A 21,432-nucleotide genomic window follows, 5' to 3' on the forward strand; every position below is an offset into this window, starting at 1 on the left:
TAGCACTATTCTCTTCCCTCGTCCGATTAGAGCGGAATAACATTACTTGATTTAAGCGACGTTAAAACCATCCAGTTAAACTGAACAGATTTTAACGAAATAATAGTTTACTTGTCTTTTATAACTTTTAAACATGACTAAAACCATGACCGAACCCTTATCCCCAGTCGATATATTTACAGTTAATTCTTGGTATTCCTATAGCCAATGAATGTATTTATGCAAAATAACACACACAAAATATTATATAAACTTATCTATATATTTGAATCAACAAAATACTTGTGGTTGTTTAAATGTGTTTTGATCTGCAAAAAAATTGGGGATTGATATTTGAAAATAAAAGTGAGAAATTTAATCTAAATTTGTTTATAATTCAATTTTTTAATTTAATTTAAATTTGTTTTAAAACACATTATGCTTTATTTAATGGCTTCTTTAAAATAGACGCTTTAACTATTTATATAAATTTATAAAAACAATTCATAAATATTTTCTTATTTTTGATAACAAACTTCATTACTTCATTGAAATAAAATTTTTGTCAAATAATAAAAAAAAGAAACAGGTTTCAAATCAAATAAAAAATAGAAATCAAATCAAATAAAAAATAGAACTAAATCAACGAAACTATTTCAATAAAAAATATATTGCTTCAAATAAATAAGAATGCTTTTAAAATCCCAAAACAGCAAACTTTAAACATATTACAATTAACAACGATGGATTTTATAAATCTCAGCAAATAATAAAAACATAAGTGTCAATGAATAAATATCAGCCTATAGGTTTGTCTTGTTATAACAAGACAAACTTAATATGATGGTTCTTTGTTTATATTGACATATGTCAATATAAACAAAGAACCAAACAAAGAACTATGTAGTTCTTTGTTTGATATTGGTGTAGAAAGTTTTCCGAGGTTTTTGATAAATTAATATAGGAAAGTATATTGTGATGATAACACTCAATTTCAATAAAGTAATGCAGTAAAGCATAGAAGTATTGAATATGGAAATCCAGAAAATTTTATCTTTAATCAAGTTGATCAAGAAGGTCATAAAAAGGTCATGAAATTCATAGTTAAACCTATGGATTTCAGTTACGATTTTGAATAAATTTTTGAAGCGTCGCATTTTGTCAACTTGTAACCTTCATATCTTATTTAAATCATTTTTCTCTTTAGCATGAAAAAAGAAATGTATGTAAAAATTAAAAAGAGAAAAAAACTGTTAGCAACAAATACTAAGGTAACACTGTGTACTAAATTTATCATTTTACATATTTTACATTATATTGACTGATTGTTAAAATAGAAACATAGGATAATCTAACATAATATACAATATTACGGCTACAACTCAATACTAGTAACGTAGCGTCGTTTGTTGAGAAATGAAGTTATGTAGCATTTACGATTTAACAATAATAGCGGTAGCTAAATTAAGTTCAATTTAACAAAAAAATTGTCAAAAATTTAAGTTAAACAAAAACTCTTCGTTCAAGTAAACTTAATTCATTTTAAATAACTATAATCCTACTAAGAAATCCAAAAAATGTGTTACAGTTTATATATTTTAGAAAGTCAGTAAAAAATTTTAAAATAACATGCCTAATGCAGTAAATATTTCAGTTGAATTTTAATTTTTTACAAAGCATTTTGAATTTTTGACTAGTTAATATTACTTATGTTAAGTAATTTGAAATAAAAAAAATGAAAATGTTAATCTTATTCTTACTTTAGGTAAAAATAATATATTTCTAAAAATTCTGTAAGTTAAAAAATTAAAGGTAAAATTTCTTATTACAGGCCTAAACTCATAATCATAGAAGCAAACTTATGGTTAATCCAAGAGAGATCGTAAATTGGGAGATATATATTCATATACAATGTACAGCAGTTATTTATAAATATTTATTATTAAAGCACTTGTTTATAAATAAAAGAATTGCTTTAATTTTTAATGTTAATAAATTTTTAGTTACTTGAATATTACTATTAGCAGCAACATCTTTGATTTGTAATTTAACGTGTTGACAATGTAAAAAATAAATATGCAAATGATTTTGGCTAAGACTGCTTCTAAGCTCCTAATAGCAACTATCCATCTATTTTAGGAGAAGTTGCCATTGCAATTCTAGCGTCAAAAACTAAAATTACAGATACATCTCTTTATTAATGATTAAGAAAAATCAAAACGGCCGCAAAAAAATGTCGAGTTGCGAAAATATGCAAAAGGCTAAAGTGTAAACAAACATAAACTTAAAACACAAAACTAAGGTCCTATTTCGTAGAGTTTTAGCAAAGGATTTGCATTCGTGAATTTTTTAATAAATGATTCATGATTGCTAAAGTTTATAAATGTGCTTTTAAATAAAAAATAAAAATAAAAATTTTTAAATTTAAGTGTCCATTACCTAACCAAGATGTCCTTATGAGCTCCACGTTGTTTTTAACCTATGCATATAGGCATTGGCTACAGGATATGACCTCTAGATGGTCTCATTTGGGCACGCTCACTTAACTAATTTGACGGAATATTCTGTTTGCACAAATCACATAAAATTCCGTCAAGTGTGTTTATTGGAAAAAAAATACTCGTTTTCTTAACTTTATTCATCTAGAATATATTATCCTTAAAGTCACGATTGCGTTTCAAAACGAGTTACATCTTCATAGGGTAAAACATCGAACAAAACGCGTTAATAGCGTGTTTTTTTCTAGGCATTAACTCGGCGTTAAAATATTGAAAACACTGAAAGATATTCGTGAAAGGTTTTGAAAATCACAAAGAGTATTTGCTTTTTGTACAAGCAATCAATAGCATGTCGCTACATGAATATTGTGATAAACTAGATTTTAAGGCGTCAGAAAGGTATATAGAAAAGTTGGAAGTACTTGGTATAAAGCAGTGCCCAAACAAGTTTGCTGCTGACAAATAGAAAGTTGACCCAGCAGGGTGGCCTTCTATACAGTACCATGATTTGTATCACTATTTAATTAAGAGTCCTAAACTTTTTAATCCAGGAGCATTGGAAAACTATAAGGCGTTGGAAGCATAGAAGTACTTTGTTTCTGGTTGGGTACACCCATTATATCACATTGTTTTAAATTTTAGTTATGTTCTTTTGAAAGGCGAAGTAAAACCCTCCTACAAAACCAACAATTATCCTTATACTACATGGGTTGCTCTTACAAAAATAGATCAGTAGTTTATAGCCACTTTTTTAAAATAAAAAATGCTTAATTGCATGGCAGGGTTAATAAATGTGATATTATCCTTTAACATTTTTATTTACAGTTTGAATGCTATAACTATTTAAATTTTATTTGAACAGTAACATTTTAGTAGATTTCTTTCACGACATCTAGTAGAATTCTTTAAGAGTTTGTTATGATATTGTTAAATTATACAAGAATTCTACTGTTCTAGAACATAAAAAAAAAAAAAATCAGTTAAACTTTTGATGATTATTTTGTCCAAGTTCTAAAATTTATTTGTAGTTTTTAATACAACTTTTTATACGATTTTTTTTATAAGATTACTTAACAATTTATTTCAGTAACAAATTTATGAGCAATGTGATAGTGCATTCTAAGAAAAGAAATCAAGATTTATGCTAAGGTGCTGCGCTACTACTAAAAAAAGGTTATTTTCATAGCCACGTATTATTAAAAACAATATAGCCTAAAATCTAGTTGGTAAAGCTTAGTATGGTAAACTTTAAATTTCACAAATAACTTTTTAAGATTAAAAATAAAGCATATTAATAAAAAAATATATATTAAATGGGCTGTTACTTTTAGTTATAAATTATTTATAATACCTAAATAAATTTAAGAAAAATAATTCCATAATTTTGCTATGATGCAGGGTATCTCAGAACATGCAAAAGTAGGCAAAAATAAGATTTTTTAGACTAAATGTTTTAGATATGACACTTAGAAGCATTATGCTAACTCCAAACTTAAATATGCTCCTGCTTATATAAGAATGCAAAAAGTTGCAGTGGTTGGAAACTAGGAACAAGAATACCTCAAATGTGAGGGCAATGGCTTAATAAACTTTTTTTTTACTATATGATTCTAAATTCAAATTCAATCATTGATTTTTGATTTTAATGAAAGTTTTGATCAATATGATTTTGATGAGAGTGGAAACTTTACATAAACATAACATTTAAACACTTACAGACTCTTTTTTTATTACTTGAAGTTTTAAACCTATTGGTAAATTTATATTTAGTATAATATATAGTAAAAAATAAATTTTTGAAAATAACTGATTGATCTCATATTTGATCAAATATTTCCAAGTACTTTAAACTTTTTAAACTTGATGTTCTAGAGTCTCCATGAAGGTTAAAATTTAACAAAAAGATTCAAAAAAAATGATTTTTTGGTGGGGGGTTATAGGCCTGGGAACCTCAGTTTAGGTGGCTTTACTTAATAGCAAATAAATCTCCAATTTTGGTAAAAGATTTTGACTCTAATTAACTACCATCCCCTCAATCTACAATTTTATTATAACATCCAATCCTAACTATTGACACCATCTCCCAAAATTAAAAATGTATATGAAAAAAGGAGAGAGAAAAAAAAACAAATTGCATTACCCTTACCTTGCATTTTTAAGAACCCGCTTCCCATTTATTGATTTTAAAGGAATGTAAAATGGTTTTAGGATTTCCTTTACCTTAAAAACCACCTTTATATTAAATTTTCGAAATTTCTAGAAAAGTTCTTGTTTATTAAAATCTCTGTTTATTTAGCATAAAAAAAGTTTCTACTGCATATTATTTACTCTAAACAATATAATAGTGAAAATAGGATATATAAATAAAGGGTACCTATAAATAATCAATGAGTAAGAAACAAATTATCAAAAAACTATAAATCTTTGACTATTCTCCCCCCCCCCTCCTCCTCCAAATCTACGCGAGTTCAAACATATCTCAGCCCATCAGAACAATAACACCACTCTAAAGCTATTCAACCACCCTTCAGTTAGGTAGGTGAGAGTACATAGGCAAAGGAGAGAGAGTCAAAATAAAAGGTTTATGATCATTTCTGATTTTAAAAAGAATATAAACACCCCATACAAAAGAAAGTCCCTAACATTTTAAGATTTTCAAAAACTCTATAATATATATATATATATATATATATATATATATATATATATATATATATATATATATATATATATATATATATATATATATATATAAAAAGTTTATTGTTACAGCAACTATAAAAAACACAGAACTTTAAAGGTATTTATTTAAAGGTATTTATTTAAAGGTATTATTTTAAAGGTATTTATTTAAAGGTGTTTATTTAAAGGTATTAATTTCATGCACACTATTAGATGTTATCAATTTTTTTCAAAATGTTGGAGTTAAAGAGATTCAGACAATCAGATTGTTCGTGAATCATATTTTACATCTTTGAAATTGTCCGGGTGATCAAATTGTAGCTAACAGAGGTTTTACTCTACAAGTTGATTTTGCTGCAAATTCTTTTTCTGAGCTTTAAATTCCAGCTTTCACAAAAAATAAACTACAACTATCTGCAGATAAAGTTGAAGCTTTTTAAAAACAGCATCAGTTAAAATACATATCAAGAGAGTAATTGGATGAAAAATTGGAGTATCTTAAAAGGCGTTTTGCCAATTAGCACTGTAAAAAATATAAAAGAGGAAGCGTTATGTTCGATTCAAGCAAGCTGTGATAAACTTGTATTGTTTTGTGCTGCTCTTACTAATTTGGGAGAAAGTATAATATTCAAATAATGTATTTATTTGTAACTATTATTTAAAATACTTTTTTATAAAAGTCGTTTTTAGTTTTTATTGTTACAGCAACTATAAAAAACACAGAACTTTTTCAGAAAGTTTTATTATATTAAATTTTCATAATTTTAAACTCTATTAATTCTTTTTATTTTTAATTGTTTAGTTAATAAATGGATACCATGGATCATAAACCAAAAAGCATGCTGAGCTATTAATTGCAACTTTTAAAAACGGCTATTTTCATAGCCAAATATTATTAAAGATGTTATAGAATGAACTTGCGTTTGAAATATGTATGATTGCGTATGAAATATGAAATATATATAATGAAAAAATGCGTTTGAAATATATATATATATATATATATATATATATATATATATATATATATATATATATATATATATATATATATATATATATATATATATATATATATATATATATATATATTTCAAACGCATTTTTTCATTAAAAATATATATTCGTTTTTTTTATTGATTAATTTTAAGGATTTCAAAAACAAGACTTGCATAAACTGAAATAATAACTAAAAACAACTTTTATTAAAAAGTATTTAAAATAATAGTTACAAGTAAATACATTATTTGAATATTATACTTTCTCCCAAATTATTAAGAGCAGCACAAAACAATACAAGTTTATCACAGCTTGCTTGAATCGAACATAACGCTTCCTCTTTTATATTTTTTACAGTGCTAATTGACAAAACGCCTTTCAAGATACTCCAATTTTTCATCCAATTACTCTCTTGATATGTATTTTAACTAATGCTGTTTTTAAAAAGCTTCAACTTTATCTGCAGATAGTTGTAGTTTATTTTTTGTGAAAGCTGGAATTTAAAGCTCAGAAATAGAATTTACAGCAAAATCAACTTGTAGAGTAAAACCTCTGTTAGCTACAATTTTATCACCCGGACAATTTCAAAGATGTAAAATTTGATTCACGAACAATCTGATTGTCTGAATCTCTTCAACTCCAACATTTTGAAAAAAATTGATAACACCTAATAGTGTGCATGAAATTAATACCTTTAAATAAATACCTTCAAATAAATACCTTTAAATAAATACCTTTAAATAAATACCTTTAAATAAATACCTTTAAATAAATACCTTTAAATAAATACCTTTAAATAAATACCTTTAAATAAATACCTTTAAATAAATACCTTTAAATAAATACCTTTAAATAAATACCTTTAAATAAATACCTTTAAAGTACTGTGTTTTTTATAGTTGCTTTAACAATAAACTTTTGGGCCGAAAAATGGCCCAGATGATTCAATATATATCTCAAAACAGTCAATGACACAAGTAAATCAAGGAAACTTTGAATTTCATACGCGTAGGATTGTATCAAATTATGCTCCATGCACTTCATTCTATTTAAAGATAATAATTTCTCTGCCATCACATCTAACCACTTCCAAAAATATTTTATAAATGAAGTTTTGCAAATAATTTTATATATGAGCTAATGTTTTGAAAGTAATATTATGGCGTAACTTAACAATCGTTAATTTTACTTGGTCCTTCAAATTTTTTTTGCTTGTTAGTTGATCATTTTCATAACCTTTTCAAAAATAATCAATTAAATGTAAAAAAAACTTCAATTTTAAGACCAACATAATACAATTTTGAGTGTTTGCTCACAAGGCCTGGGAGGAACAGGAAGAAATGCAATTTGACTGCTGTCTGTCATATAATGTTTTAATTTCAGTTCGTAGGCTATTTTTTTTTCATCATAAATACTTTCAAGCTCACTTTCCATTAAATGAGATTTTTTTTAAAACTAGTTGAAGATGAAGAGGAAACAAATGGTATTTTATTAACTTCTGTTGAGGAGCATTTCGATGTTTAATCCACTGAAAGGGAAAAAACAACATTCTGCTTTTTATAAGACGAATATTGTATTTCAGGTTTATTAAAAGCTGAATACATATATATATATATATATATATATATATATATATATATATATATATATATATATATATATATATATATATATATATATATATATATATATATATATACATATATATATATATATATATATATATATATATATATATATATATATATATATATATATATATATATATATATAAAGTTGTGGAAAATCACTTAGCATTATTATTGTTATTATTATTGTTATTATTATTAATAATACTATTATTATTATTACTCAAAGCTATTGGATTATACTACTTGTTATATATCTAAATTTATTTTTAACTGGAATATGTGGAATATTTTTTATTAATATTTATTTAAGCATTTCATAACATGCATTATAAAATTGATATAAGTTTTAAAACCGCCAGATTGAATGCAAATGTGTACACGGTTCAATATTTCCTTATATATATAGACACATTTATTCGTCATTTATTAATTCGTGTCTAGCCTTTTTTTGATGTTTTTAATGTTAATTTACCCCTCAATACAGAAAAAGCCTCTCTCAACTCTATACCTCCGAAATACAAACCATGATGAACAAGGCCGCTGCGCAGAGAAATAAGTTGAGCGCTGTGCTACCAGGGAAGTGGTGGCGATCGAAATCAGAAGTTCTCGATTATGAGGTTAGCGTTCTAGCACTACACCACTATTGCACTGCCGTTATATAATAACCTAGACGGGTGTTACTCGAAAATTTTAGCAGTGTTATGAATATAGCACAATAATAATAAAATGTGACCTAAGCTTAGTTTACTATTTCTTACTATGTGAATGCATTGATTAATATATTTTTAAATACTACTTTTGTTGTTGTTGTAATTGTAGCTATAGTTAACTGCAATTGCAACAAAAGTCTGTAAATAAAGAACTGACATAAATAAATGTACCTATTAACTATCTTATATTGATAACTCTAGTTAATAAAATGAATAACTGATGACAGTAAGAAATAAATAACTATAAAGTAAGCAAAATAAATCATTATGTCAATAACGAAATCAAGAACAAGCAATAGTTGACCTTAAGACAGTCTACCACAATAACAAATAGAAACATTTCTAATTTGCCATTCTTAATACAGTTCAGGTAATGTTGCCTCATATTGTTATCTTTTCATATAATTAAACTTGGATTGATACCACTACACAAAGCTGTTGCTTTTCCTTTTACGAAACGATCACAATTATTTTTAATGTGCAACTCTATGCAATAACAATGGTGCATCATCTTTACTTAAACTATTAAAGAGTGAATCATAAAATACACTTCGAATGTGAAACAACTTTGGAAAACATTTCGATTAGTGGAATCAAGAGATGAGATTAATGAATAGTGTTTAGCAAACAGCTCAACTTAGTCTTTTGGTGAAGTAACAAAATCTGAACCATGTCAGAGAGTTGAAATTACAGATTTGTCCTTATTATAGATACTAAGTCTAATTTTTAAGACAAATAAAAGATTTTGTGACATGAGAATAGCGGACAATGGCATCAGACGAGACTTTTTTACAGTGGTTTTTAGCAATAGCAAACAGGCGTCTGTTTTCTGGAGAATTGTTTTGGTGATAGATATGGAAGTAATGGTTATGATTGGAAATTGAAGCAGCATAATGAGAGGAAAACCATGGAGTAGAGTGAGGCTTGACTTGGAATTGTTAAAAGGAAATAAAAGGTTCCATGCTAGTCTGAATCCAAGAATAACTATCACATTTGTCAGCAGGAAAACGAAGGATTTCTTCGCAAAGGCCATTACAAAGAAAATGTTTTTTTTTTTAAGTTTACAAAGTTAGTCGTGTTACATAATTCATAAGCAGTAATACATAAATATAATACGTAATACAATTAAGCAAATAATACAATTTAGCGTACTAACAATATAAAGCTAGGTTTCCAAAAGAAGGTCATAAGGATCTTATCATCGGAACCTTAAAAAGTAAAAATACTTATTTATAACATATATGTATTAAATATTTAATGTATTTACATTATGCAAAGGTACAACACATTTTAATATATATAATAAGCTGAAGATTTAACAAATACATTTTGCATACATTTTTAGTATAATTTTAGAATGTTTTCTATAGAGATAATGAATTTTTTAAATTTAATTTTAAAAACAGGAAGAGTAATAGAAGGATCAAAGTTTGGTAATGCTACTTTATTCCAAAGATGCACAAAATTGAAATACAAAATTGATTGAACTTAGTTCTACAAAAAGGTTCATTTAAAAAACTATTATTTCTTATTATGTATTTATTTATTGATTATAACTATTATGTGTATTTATTTATTGATTATAAAGAAAAAAGGTTGTTAAAAACAAATAAAAATAAATCGTTTTTCCATATAAAAGTAAAATATAAGACATTAAACATTTTCAGTTTATAAACATCTTGAACCTTTATGTAATCAAAAAAATATTTTGAATGTGAAAAGCGATCCTCATAATTAACTACGCCTACTGCATGTTTCTCAAGGCGATAAAGATGTTGTAATTTACTTTTATTCGTACTTCCCCAGGCGATGATTGCATAATTTATATAGTTCAGGTCTTTTTAATTTAGATAATTTCGGGCTTTGTATAAAATGCCAATATTTTTGGAAATTTTTGTGCTTACACGATCAATATGTTTTCTCCAAATAGCATTCTCATCAAGATAAAGACCTAAGAATTTTATAACAGTATCTCTTTTTATTATCGTTTCATCAATACAAATTTGAAGCATATTACTTGGTAAAAAACGTTTTTTTGTGCAGAGCGAAAGATAACCCATTTTGTTTTGTTAATATTTAAAGGTAATTCATTAGCTTTGAACCAATTAGAAATGAGATTGAGTTCTTAGTTTGTAGTTAAAAAGAGTTCATAAACATCAGTATGGGATAAGAAAAGATTAGTATCATCAGCGAACATTATACTTTTCAATTTGGAAGCATTGCTTCAATTTAGAAGCATTGTTTCAATTTGGAAGCATCGTTTACATAGATTAAAAATAGTAGTGGTCCCAGAATAGAACCTTGTGGAACACCACAGGTTATGCTCAGGGGTTCACTTTGCTGACCATCATTATTATACACAAGAACCCAGACAACACACGACTCCGGGCCAGAACTCTGGCGAATCGTCGCACACCGTTACGACTATATTAGGAACGGGCCGTTACTGGCGCGAGTCTGGCAAGCAACTCAAGCAACTTTTTTATGAATGGTAAATCATCGCAAAGAGTTGCAGCGGCGTGCGACGAAATGCCAGAACTCTGGCGAGTAGTCGCAAGCCACTGCGACGGCATTTGATTATGGGTCAGCACTGCACAGTGGGCCAGTAGGTGGACAAAATGGAAAAAATTTTAGTTGTCTAATCTTGAAAACCTATTTAATTTTAGTATCTACATATATTAGGAGAAATCTATTGATAATTTATTTATATTAAATCCCTTAGTTACCAGGACTCTAAGCATTTGAATATTGAGATAAAATAAAAAAAAATAAAAATTATAAATAAGTAATTAACGGTGACATCAACGTTGTGTTATATTTCAATTACATCTACGTTTTTGAAACAAAAAATTAGTACATGTTATTCTAGAGTATTTAGAGATAAGAAAAACCAATGTGTGAAATAAATTTATTATAGCATGTTATCTCAGTTATACTTTGAAAATCACAGATTAAAAAAAAAATTTCTTAAGAAACTTATTTTTTGCCGCACAATAACTAATAATTACCACAATTTGCCATGTGTTGTTTTATATTTATTTGAGCTATATGATGCTTCAATCGAGTTTTAATTGATTGCTCGTCCCCTTAAATCCCCGTTCAGATTTTATGTATGTTTTAACTTGGTTGCTATGGTACTAAATTTTGCATAGCAACAACTCATTTATACATTAACGTTGTTTTAACAGTATTTTACTTGAGCTAAATACACAATATTGGGGGTATGTATTAAAATGAGATTCAGAATTCTTATGAGGTTAACTTTTTTTGGTTACTATGGATACCTTACTTTGCATAACATAGCAACAACATATTTTCGGTAGTTGTTAGTAATTTAATTACTAACACTGACAGTAATTTAATTACTTTTAATTTTAATTACTAACACTTGTAGTAACTTAATTACTAACAAGTATTAGTAGTCCAGGCGGCATATATATTATAACATTTTACTTTTAAATACAAAATACTTGTTACAATAATTATTTAGATATGGTTTTGTTAAACTTAGACATTCATAATTTTCTCCAAAAAAACAATCTTAGTATTTCAAAACAAAATATTACTGAAGATATATTAAAATTTATTCAGCCAAAATTTGCTGATTTTAAAGACGTTGATTTTAGACATGCTGTTCAACGATTTGTTTACTTGTATAAAAAAAAGTGGAAATCTGCAAACTATACTGTGAAAAATTTTGAAAAGAAGTTTGTGAACTGGCTTAATGAATATTTAATTGTCAGAAAAAAAGACAATGAACCAACTGCAAGAAGACGTGGTCGAAAACCAGTTGCATTTGATAATAGTTCTAATAAAACTAAAAAACGGCGTGTATCTTGTTTAATTGAATCTCATTCATCCAATGAATTATTTTTTGCTGCTAATAAAAAATTTAGAGATGAATCTGTTGTTATTGCTGCCAAGAATGTTTTAAATATATCAAATACAGATAAAGCAACTAAATATTCAGCAGACGAAGCACTGGCTTTAATAATTGATGCAAGTCTGACAAAAGCTTCCTATCAATTGATTAGAAGCGGAGCCTTGGAGAAAGAATGTAACATCTACCCCGCTTACAATGATGTCAGAGATGCAAAATTGAAATGTTATCCTGCAAACATAACAGTGGAGGACTATTCAGCTTCGGTTCCTTTAAAAGATTTAATGACTCATACTTTGCAAAGAATCTGTGCAGCTCAGGAACCTGTGCTAAGGCACTTGATATTGAACGACAAAGCAATAAAAACAATGACACTAACGTGTAAGGCTGGTTTTGATGGTGCTACTGGCCAAAGCATTTATAAACAAGTTTTATCAGAACCCGACATTAACAGAGATTTAAAGCGTGAAGAATCATTATTTATTACTTGTCTTGTCCCATTGGATTTGACTGGATTTAACAACAGCAACGAAAAGGTGCCTATTTGGAGAAATCAAAAGTCGTCCTCCACAACCTATTGTAGACCCATAAGATTTGCATACAAAATGGAATCCAAGGAATCTGTGATTGAAGAAGATCAGTACATTAAAAGTGAGATAGAAAGCTTGGGATTGATTTTATTAGAGGTTTGCGGATCTTCTATTGAAGTGAATTGTATTATTGAACTTACAATGATTGATGGGAAGGTTCAAACAATATTATCTGAAAAAAATAACTCATACCAATGCTGTTCAGTGTGTGGTGTCTCTCCAAAAAATATGAATAGTCTTGATATCCTTAATATAGATTACACTAACAGAGAGTTCAAATATGGCCTTTCCAGTCTACATAACATAAGTAAAAGCCTTACATTACCCATCGGACTTATGTCAGCGGAAGCTCAAGAGGCTAGAAATAAAGACTTTAAATCCCTTCGCTAAAATTTCAGCCGAAAAACATCCAGAAAAGCAACAAATACCGATCTTATCAATAGACTCCTAGTTTCCAGTGATCCTGTTATTTCATCATTGCGTAAATCAACATCACACCAAACAAATCATAAAGTATTTCCTTCAGATGTTTTACAATTACTTAAACAATCTTCAAACGATATTATTGTTTTATAATTTTTTGATGTAATTTAAAGTTGATAACGTTTTCTTGCACTATTTTTTGCTTTTATTATTCCTAAAACATTATTTACCTAAATACTCAATTTTTATTCAATATAGGTGGGTCAAAAATCCGATAAGATATTCAAATATCAATTTACCACTTTGTAACTAAGGAAAGTATCCGGTAACTAAGCAATATAAGTATCCATATCAACTAAATTTAAAAAATTATCACTTTTGTAAGAAGTGTGATCTCATATTGGTACTCATGCCAAATTTAGTGAATATAGCACTTATAAAATATCTGCAGATAACTGCAGATATCTGCAGATAAAAAATCTGCAGATAAAAACAGATATCTGCAGATAAAATTTTTTACTTATCCTTGTGATTTAAGTCTGTTAGGAATATTTCTAGTATCGCATTTAGATAAAGTTGAACATGTTGCAATTTTAGATGACAAGTTTATCAAGTGTGTCTTGTTGCAAGTTGATGATGGTTTTGTTGTGTCACCCTTGGTTCACTTGTTATAATTAAGTTTGTTGGAATTTGTAATTAGTTTATTTACTTTTATCATTGATGAAAAAATAAGTTAATTATTTTATTATTTTGTAAGTGTCTATTTTCTAATACTAACAGTATTATTTTTTTTTTTATTTATAATAACACCTTTGGTATTTAATAATTTAAATAAATCACTTTGATCGTATAAATGACATCATAAAAATACTTTCCATAAATGTTATGTAATGTGTTTTTTGTATTTGTTTTTAAATGCTTTCAATTTTAATTACATTTTATTTCTTTAAATACTTTTGGTATTTTTTATTGTTCTATATTTTTAAATTTATCAAATTTAAGTTATTTTGATTATCAACCAATACAGTTAATGCCTAAAGTTATTAACGATAATATAATTAATGGCTATAATTATTAACGATAATACTGCTATATTTAGTCTATAATTTTCTTCTAAAAGAACAATGGATAAATTGTATCATATTGTTAAATTTATTGATGAAAAAGATTCGGTGGCTGTTGTTCCCGTAAAATGGGTAACAAATGGTATTTGTTGGTGGCCCTGCTCCTATAAGCCCAAACGCCTTAACAGAGCCATTAAAAAATGTGAAGTTCCAGGAGATGATTGGACTGATTATGATATAAGTATCATTTATAACTCTGGTTAGTTATTTTACATAAATTTTTATAAGTTTATGTTTTTTTCGAATTTTTTTATTTCTTTTTGAAAATTTTTCAATATTGATTTTTAAACTCCAATTTATTTAGTGACATATGACAAAGCAAGAGAGAAGTTACCTATGGCAGAAGTTTCTTCAGATTTTTTCTCAAACAAGGAGTGTAAAGATCCAATAAATTCAGAAGAAAACAAAATTCAGAAAAGTCTTCGTCCTATCAGGTGATGCTCATGATCATAATGTGATTATGATGATTATATATAATTTAGATAATGATCATCATATCATGATGCTGGTTTTCTTTCATTATTTTACAGAGACATATCATATCATAACCTTGAGTATTTAAGTTCAGAAAGTGACACTCCACAGAAAAAGCAAAAGAAAGTTATTAATAAAAAAAAAAAGACACTTGTTCCAGCACCTGCTATTCATCCTCCAGATTGTTTACAATCAAATAAATTTTCAAGACAAAGTTTTGTTTTGGAAATGTTAGAAGAGGAGGTATGATTTTCATTTGAATATTTTTTAATCTAAATGTAACTGAATTCCATAATGTTCTGAAGTTATCATATAGTTTATGTCAATAGAACACAAACATGCATCAAAATTTACCAAGTGTATTTAATGGTACTTTATGCGAAAGTAATCAGTTGTCTGCATCCAATTCTAGGGTAATTTGATTTATTGACTAAAAATTTTCAGTTTTTATTAATGAGGAATTTGCTTGTGCGAGTTGTAATTATTTTAATTTTTTTGTGTGCTTACATCAACTTACTTAAACCATAGGTACTAACAGCTTTCATTTAAGATTTTGAACTAAAATTTGACCCTGAAAAAAAGAATACGAAAAAGCGAAATAGAACTAGAAATATAATTTGGTTCAACCCCTCACATAGCAAAAATGTTTCCACTAACATAGGAAAAGTGTTTTTAAAATTGGTCGATAAGCAGTTCCCTCCCTCTAATAAGTTACATAAAATTTTTAATCGAAATACAATTAAAGTTAGCTTCAGTTGTACAAAAAATATGTAAAGAATTACAAAAGGTCACAATAATGCATTGTTAAACAAAAAAGAAACCCTAAATGAAAAAACTACAGAAAATTGTAGTTGTAAACAAAAAAAACAATTGTCCAATGGGTGGAAGTTGTTTATCAAAAAATGTGGTATATAAATGTGTTGTTTCCTCCAAGAATGTACCTGATAAACAATATATTGGCATAACTGAGAGTGAATGGAAAAAACGTTTTCCCAATCATAAGTAATCTTTTAAAAATAAAAAGTATTCAAAAGACACCATGCTGTCAAAATATATATGGGAATTAGAAGATTAAAATATTGATGATTTTATACTGAATTGGTTCATCCATGAAACAGCGCCTGCATATAACAATATTTCCAAAAAATGTATACTATGCCAACAAGAAAAATTTGAAATAATTACACATGCAAACCAAGAATGTTTATAAAACAAAAAATTAATTTCTTAATGCAGGCACAAAAATAAGTTTCTCCTAAAAAGCTATAAAAATAAATGAGCTCAAATAATAGTTACATTTAATCCCCCTATTTGAAGAAATATTTTTCTAAAAAAGCATAAGTAATCATTTCCAAAGATTTCTTTTTATAATAGTGTCAGCAAATTCCACAAATGTGTAAAAATTTACAGTAGTTAAGACATTTGCGACTTCATGTAATTTAATTTTTGGTATAAATTGAAGTTTTATTAATTTGATCTTTCATTTCTGATGGGTCTTTATTGAAACACGGTGTAAAATGAGATAAATTTTTGTAAAGTGATTTTCTGCTAAATTATAATTGCTTCATTCTTTTAAGAACATTGAGCACTCTATTTTGTAGAATGCATTTTAAAATTGTTTATATATATATATATATATATATATATATATATATATATATATATATATATATATATATATATATATATATATATAAATGTATATATATACATATATATATATATATATATATATATATATATATATATATATATATATATATATATAAATGTATATATATACATATATATATATATATATATATATATATATATATATATATATATATATATATATATATATATATATATATATATATATATATATATATATATATATATATGAAGTCCATTGCAAAGTTATTTTCAATCAAATAAATGCTTTAAGTAACTGAATAGGTATTTTATGGTTCCTAATATCAAGGGGACCAAAAGATCTAAATATATATGTTATATATATATTTATACATTTAAATACACGCTAATCTATTAAACAAAATTAAACTGTTCCATTTATTTTTTTTTTATAATTATAGTTTTTGGAATCTTCTTTGACATCCAGTGGATGTTCATCTGTGAGGCGGTTACTCACCGAAGTGAACGAAGGAACACTTCACTGCACTGGTTAGTAGTATGCTTATAATTTGAACTTAGAGTTATTTTTATAATGCTCAGTTATAACTTTAAATTTTTAAAATGCAATAACTGAAAAATTTTATTTTATATTAGATATTTTTACAGCAGTTGAAAAAGAGCTGCTTATTTCAGTAGAAAATCTGAATAAAAAGTTAGATACAAATAATGCTTTAACAAGTCAGCTTATCGGAATGTTTAAACAAAAAAGTGAATCGGTTTTAGGTTGATGAACATTTTGGGATTCCAGTAAGTGATGAGGCAAGTTTGCTCAAATTAAATGAAGACATTGAATCAGACAAGAAAGTAATGAATGCATTGGTAAATGGGATCCATAAATTTATTCGTTGTTTTCTTATTTCTTCATACTTAACATTTTAAAATTATTTTTATTTAGTATTTACAGTATTAAGTATTTTACAATCCATAAAATTTTATAAAATTATTGATGAAAGTCTGTTAAAATTTGTTACTTTTATATTAAATTTAAAAGCATTTGGTTATCATGTAATGTATCATGTATGATATAAATATTAGAGCAGAAAATTGGCATCCCAGGGTGGCTCAACAGTTAAGGGAATTATTTGGAATTTAATTCCAATGGTGATTGGTCCCAATATAGAAAAGAAAATCAATTGGTCCGGTGCGCACAATAAACTGGCTTTGAAAGCGATGCCATTAAAATAAGTTTTATTGGGTAAGAAATTTCATTCTATATATAACATTTGTATAAATGTATATTAGGGTGACTCAAAAAACAGATTTTTTTTATATATATTCCGCTCCTCAACCCTAAATGTGTTTTATATACTAAAACACAAGATTTAAAATTTTTTGGCTGGTACAAAAATAGTAATAATTCTATATGCAAATTGTTTTTTCAAAATTTATTGCATAAAAAGATGAAAAAATGTTTTTTTAACTGACGTAAAAAGGTTGATGTTAATTATTTAATCTTTATTCCATATTTATTATATCTAGCGTTGATAAAAAATAATTTTAACATGTTTTTTATTGAGTTGTGCATCTTTTAAGTACCAGGTTGATATTATTTTGATTTTTTCTCGATAATATTATGAATTAGGTTCTTTTGCAACTTCTAAAAAAAATTTTGTTAAAAAATCACTTTAAATGTAGTGTTATTTTATTATATAGAACACATTTAAGGTTGAGCATTATTTAAAAAACGTTGTTTATTGAATCACGAATCAACTTACATACATATAAATATGTATTTGTGTGAATTAGTTTAATTATTTACTAATGTATATGTAAATATATCCTATATATACAATGTATTCACACTTTTTAGGTGCTGTAAAAATAAATCATTTAACTTCAGGAGCATCAGCAGAAGAGGTTAAACGTTGGCTGAAAAGCTTTCCGGTGATAGAAATGGCGGACGTAAAGCTCGAGAGGAACGAAAAAATTCCTTGAAAAAAATAAATATTTAATTTATTTTACATTTTGTAATAATAAATTTATTATCTATCAACAACTTTTTGGTTAGCAATAAATTTCAAAAATACTTATTTATTTTTCTCAATTTATGTTTCGAAATATACTTATTTGTTTAAATTATGTGCGATAACACATCTGTACAGAAACGACTAATAATAAAGTGCTAGTGTGTAAATTAGTAACGGTTTAATGCTGACACGCGACCACGGACGAATGTCGGAAAATGATCACGGATCAGTACTGGTAACAGATAACGGGCTAGTGCTGGCAAGCAATCGCGGGCAGTGCAGGTGAACGATTCAGGGCCAGTGCTGGCAAACGATCAAAGGCCAGTGCTGGCGAACGATTCCGGGCCAGTGGTGGCAAACGATCGAAGCAAGTAGTCGCAAGCAAAACTGGGCCAGCATTGGGCTGCTAGCGGGAGGCTATCTGGGAAGTTTTCGGTTTGTTAGATTGCTTTTAAACCATTGTAGGATTTGATTGTTTAAACCATAATGTTTAATTTTTTCGATTAAAATGCAGTGATCGACCGTATCAAAAGCTTTTGATAGGTCAATAAAAACGCCTAGTGTATATTGAGATTTTTTAAGAGATTCAGAGATGTTATGCATAAATTGAATAATAGCATGTTCAGTTGAACTCCCTTTTCTGAAACCATAACTGATTGTTATGAAGTAAGTTGTTGTAATTAAAATAAATGTATACTCTGTTGAAGATAATTCTTTCAAAAATTTTAGAAAATACAGAAAGAACAGAGATGGGACGATGTTTACTAATATTGGATCTGTCGCCTTCTTTATGGATAGGGGTAACCCTGGCAAGTTTTACACGTTTAGGAAAAATACTTTGATGAATAGATGCTCTGAAAATTTTAAAAAGAATATTTTTTAACTGTTCGTAGCAATCTATAACAATATTTCCGTTTATTTCATCTGCACCAGGTGCTTTATTTTTTTTTTAAGGATTTGAAAGCTTTTTTAAACTCATCAAATGATAGTTCGGCAGATAATTCTTCAAAGCAAATATCTTTGTCAATAGGTACCAAAAAATCATGAAATGAGGTTTGGGTATTTAGTATTTTTCTTGACAGAGTTGATTCAATTTCAGTGAAATATTTATTGAATTCATGAGCTATTATTTTTGGTTCATACAAGCTATTGTTATAGACTTTCAGCATTTGTGGCAAAGAGCTTGAGCATGTTTTTTGTTTTCCTTTTTTTTTAAAATACTTTCCAAGTGCTTTTCGAGTCATTTTTAACTTTATTAATTAATTTTGAATAGTAAGATTTTTTTTAGTTTTTTCGAATTTTTTCGAAAAAGATTTTTGTAATCTTTGTAAATTTTTTCGCTAGCTGGTGTTTATGTTTTTAGATATTTTATGTATAGCTTTTGTTTTGTTTTGGATGATTTTTTGAATCCTTCGGTAATCCAGGGATTATTATAGTGTTTTGCTTTTAATGCAATTGTAACAAATAGGAAATTAGATTCGTAAATAGAGGTGAATGTTTCAAAGAATTTTTCATAAAGTTTGTTTGCGTTTTCATTAAAATTTAAGTGTTTCCAATGTAATAATGAGAGCTGATTTTTGAAAGACTCAATATTTGATGGTTTAAATAAACGTTTTTTACAACTTTGTTTAATTTTTGTTGCGGTTGGTCAGTGTTTATTAGGCCGGATCATAAAAATTAATTTTTTTTAGAATTTGTGAAAAGTGGCGTGATATAGTGTTGTTTAATATTTACAAAAAAATATTTCTAAAGAATTGATTATACTTTGCATTTTTAAGTTTTAAGGTTTTATATGCTAAGTATATTTACTTTAGTTCATGCATTAACTGAAACATGCATTTAACCCTAATACTAGATATAATCCCAAGGTTATGAAATTGAACCAAACCTATACTAACCCTAATGATATGATTAACTCCAACGCTATTATAACTTTATATTATTATTATTATATTATTCTATTTTTATATGATTGTTTATTAATTTCTGCTTTTATCAACTAACTGCAGAATTTATCCGTCTCAGCTTGTATTTTTAGAAATTAACTGAAGTTCTGATATGTTATAAAATTGTAAAACAATAATGATTTCAAGATCTAAAGCTTCAAAGAATCGTCATATACTTTTTGGAGAAGGTTGTGAATTACCCAATTTTTGCTTGCCAACCCACAAGCAAGTAGGCAAACCATACTTGTCTGAGAAGAATTATGAAATTGGACCACTACGGTCTGTTTGTAAGAGACTAGCAGAAAAACTCAGATATGGATTAAAGCATCAGCTCCTACTATAAGTCTTCGAGGCATAGAATTACAGCTGGAGAAGTACATAGGCAATGTTCAGAAAGTGATTCGATCAAAGTCTGCAACAGTCAAACAAGATAAAATAGAAAAAGATCTTGACACATTGTTTGACATTTGTTCGTGTAAATGCAAAGAACTTTCGTCTTGTTGCTGTCCAATGGTTCTGAAGGTGCCAGCAATTGAGCATGACTTCCTAACTGATCAACGCACTATACGTGTTGGCAGAATAGCTGGAATCGACAAGAAGGAATCCGCACGTGCTGAGAGTCGTTTAAAACGAAAATCTGTTTCATTATCAAAGGAAGAGACTGCAGTTAAGTGTGCCAGAGTCGTTGAAGCATCTGATAATGAATCAGATAATGAAACAGACAACAATTATGACACCGAAACTTATTCTCCTTCCGTATCAGATGTCGATACCGAAGTCACATCTACTCGTCTGAAAAACCGTTGTTTAAAAAATATTGCTCTACAAACAGATGGTTTTGGCATATCAGATAGA

The 21,432-nt window shown here is 27.2% G+C and overlaps 1 protein-coding gene across 3 annotated transcripts; it reads left to right on the forward strand.

Annotated features, from left to right (window-relative positions):
- The first annotated feature begins 882 nt into the window (after window positions 1-882).
- On the forward strand, window positions 883-18,698 carry LOC136088869 (uncharacterized). Of its 3 annotated transcripts, none has more exons than XM_065813869.1 (11): window positions 883-1,067; window positions 1,187-1,250; window positions 9,906-10,003; window positions 13,990-14,715; window positions 14,821-14,950; window positions 15,047-15,233; window positions 15,320-15,403; window positions 17,066-17,153; window positions 17,259-17,483; window positions 17,700-17,859; window positions 18,475-18,698. In XM_065813869.1, exons 4-9 carry the CDS (start codon window positions 14,517-14,519, stop codon window positions 17,390-17,392), a joined length of 822 nt encoding a protein of 273 aa, XP_065669941.1. In that variant the 5' UTR covers window positions 883-1,067; window positions 1,187-1,250; window positions 9,906-10,003; window positions 13,990-14,516; the 3' UTR covers window positions 17,393-17,483; window positions 17,700-17,859; window positions 18,475-18,698. The 3 variants fall into 3 exon arrangements, with proteins under 3 accessions (XP_065669941.1, XP_065669943.1, XP_065669942.1); XM_065813871.1 differs by having other exon boundaries at window positions 17,388-17,483; XM_065813870.1 differs by lacking the exon at window positions 18,475-18,698 and having other exon boundaries at window positions 17,271-17,483; window positions 17,700-17,839.
- The last annotated feature ends 2,734 nt before the right edge of the window (window positions 18,699-21,432 follow it).

Source organism: Hydra vulgaris, chromosome 12 (genome assembly GCF_038396675.1).
Source record: "Hydra vulgaris chromosome 12, alternate assembly HydraT2T_AEP".
Taxonomy (NCBI): Eukaryota; Metazoa; Cnidaria; class Hydrozoa; order Anthoathecata; family Hydridae; genus Hydra; species Hydra vulgaris.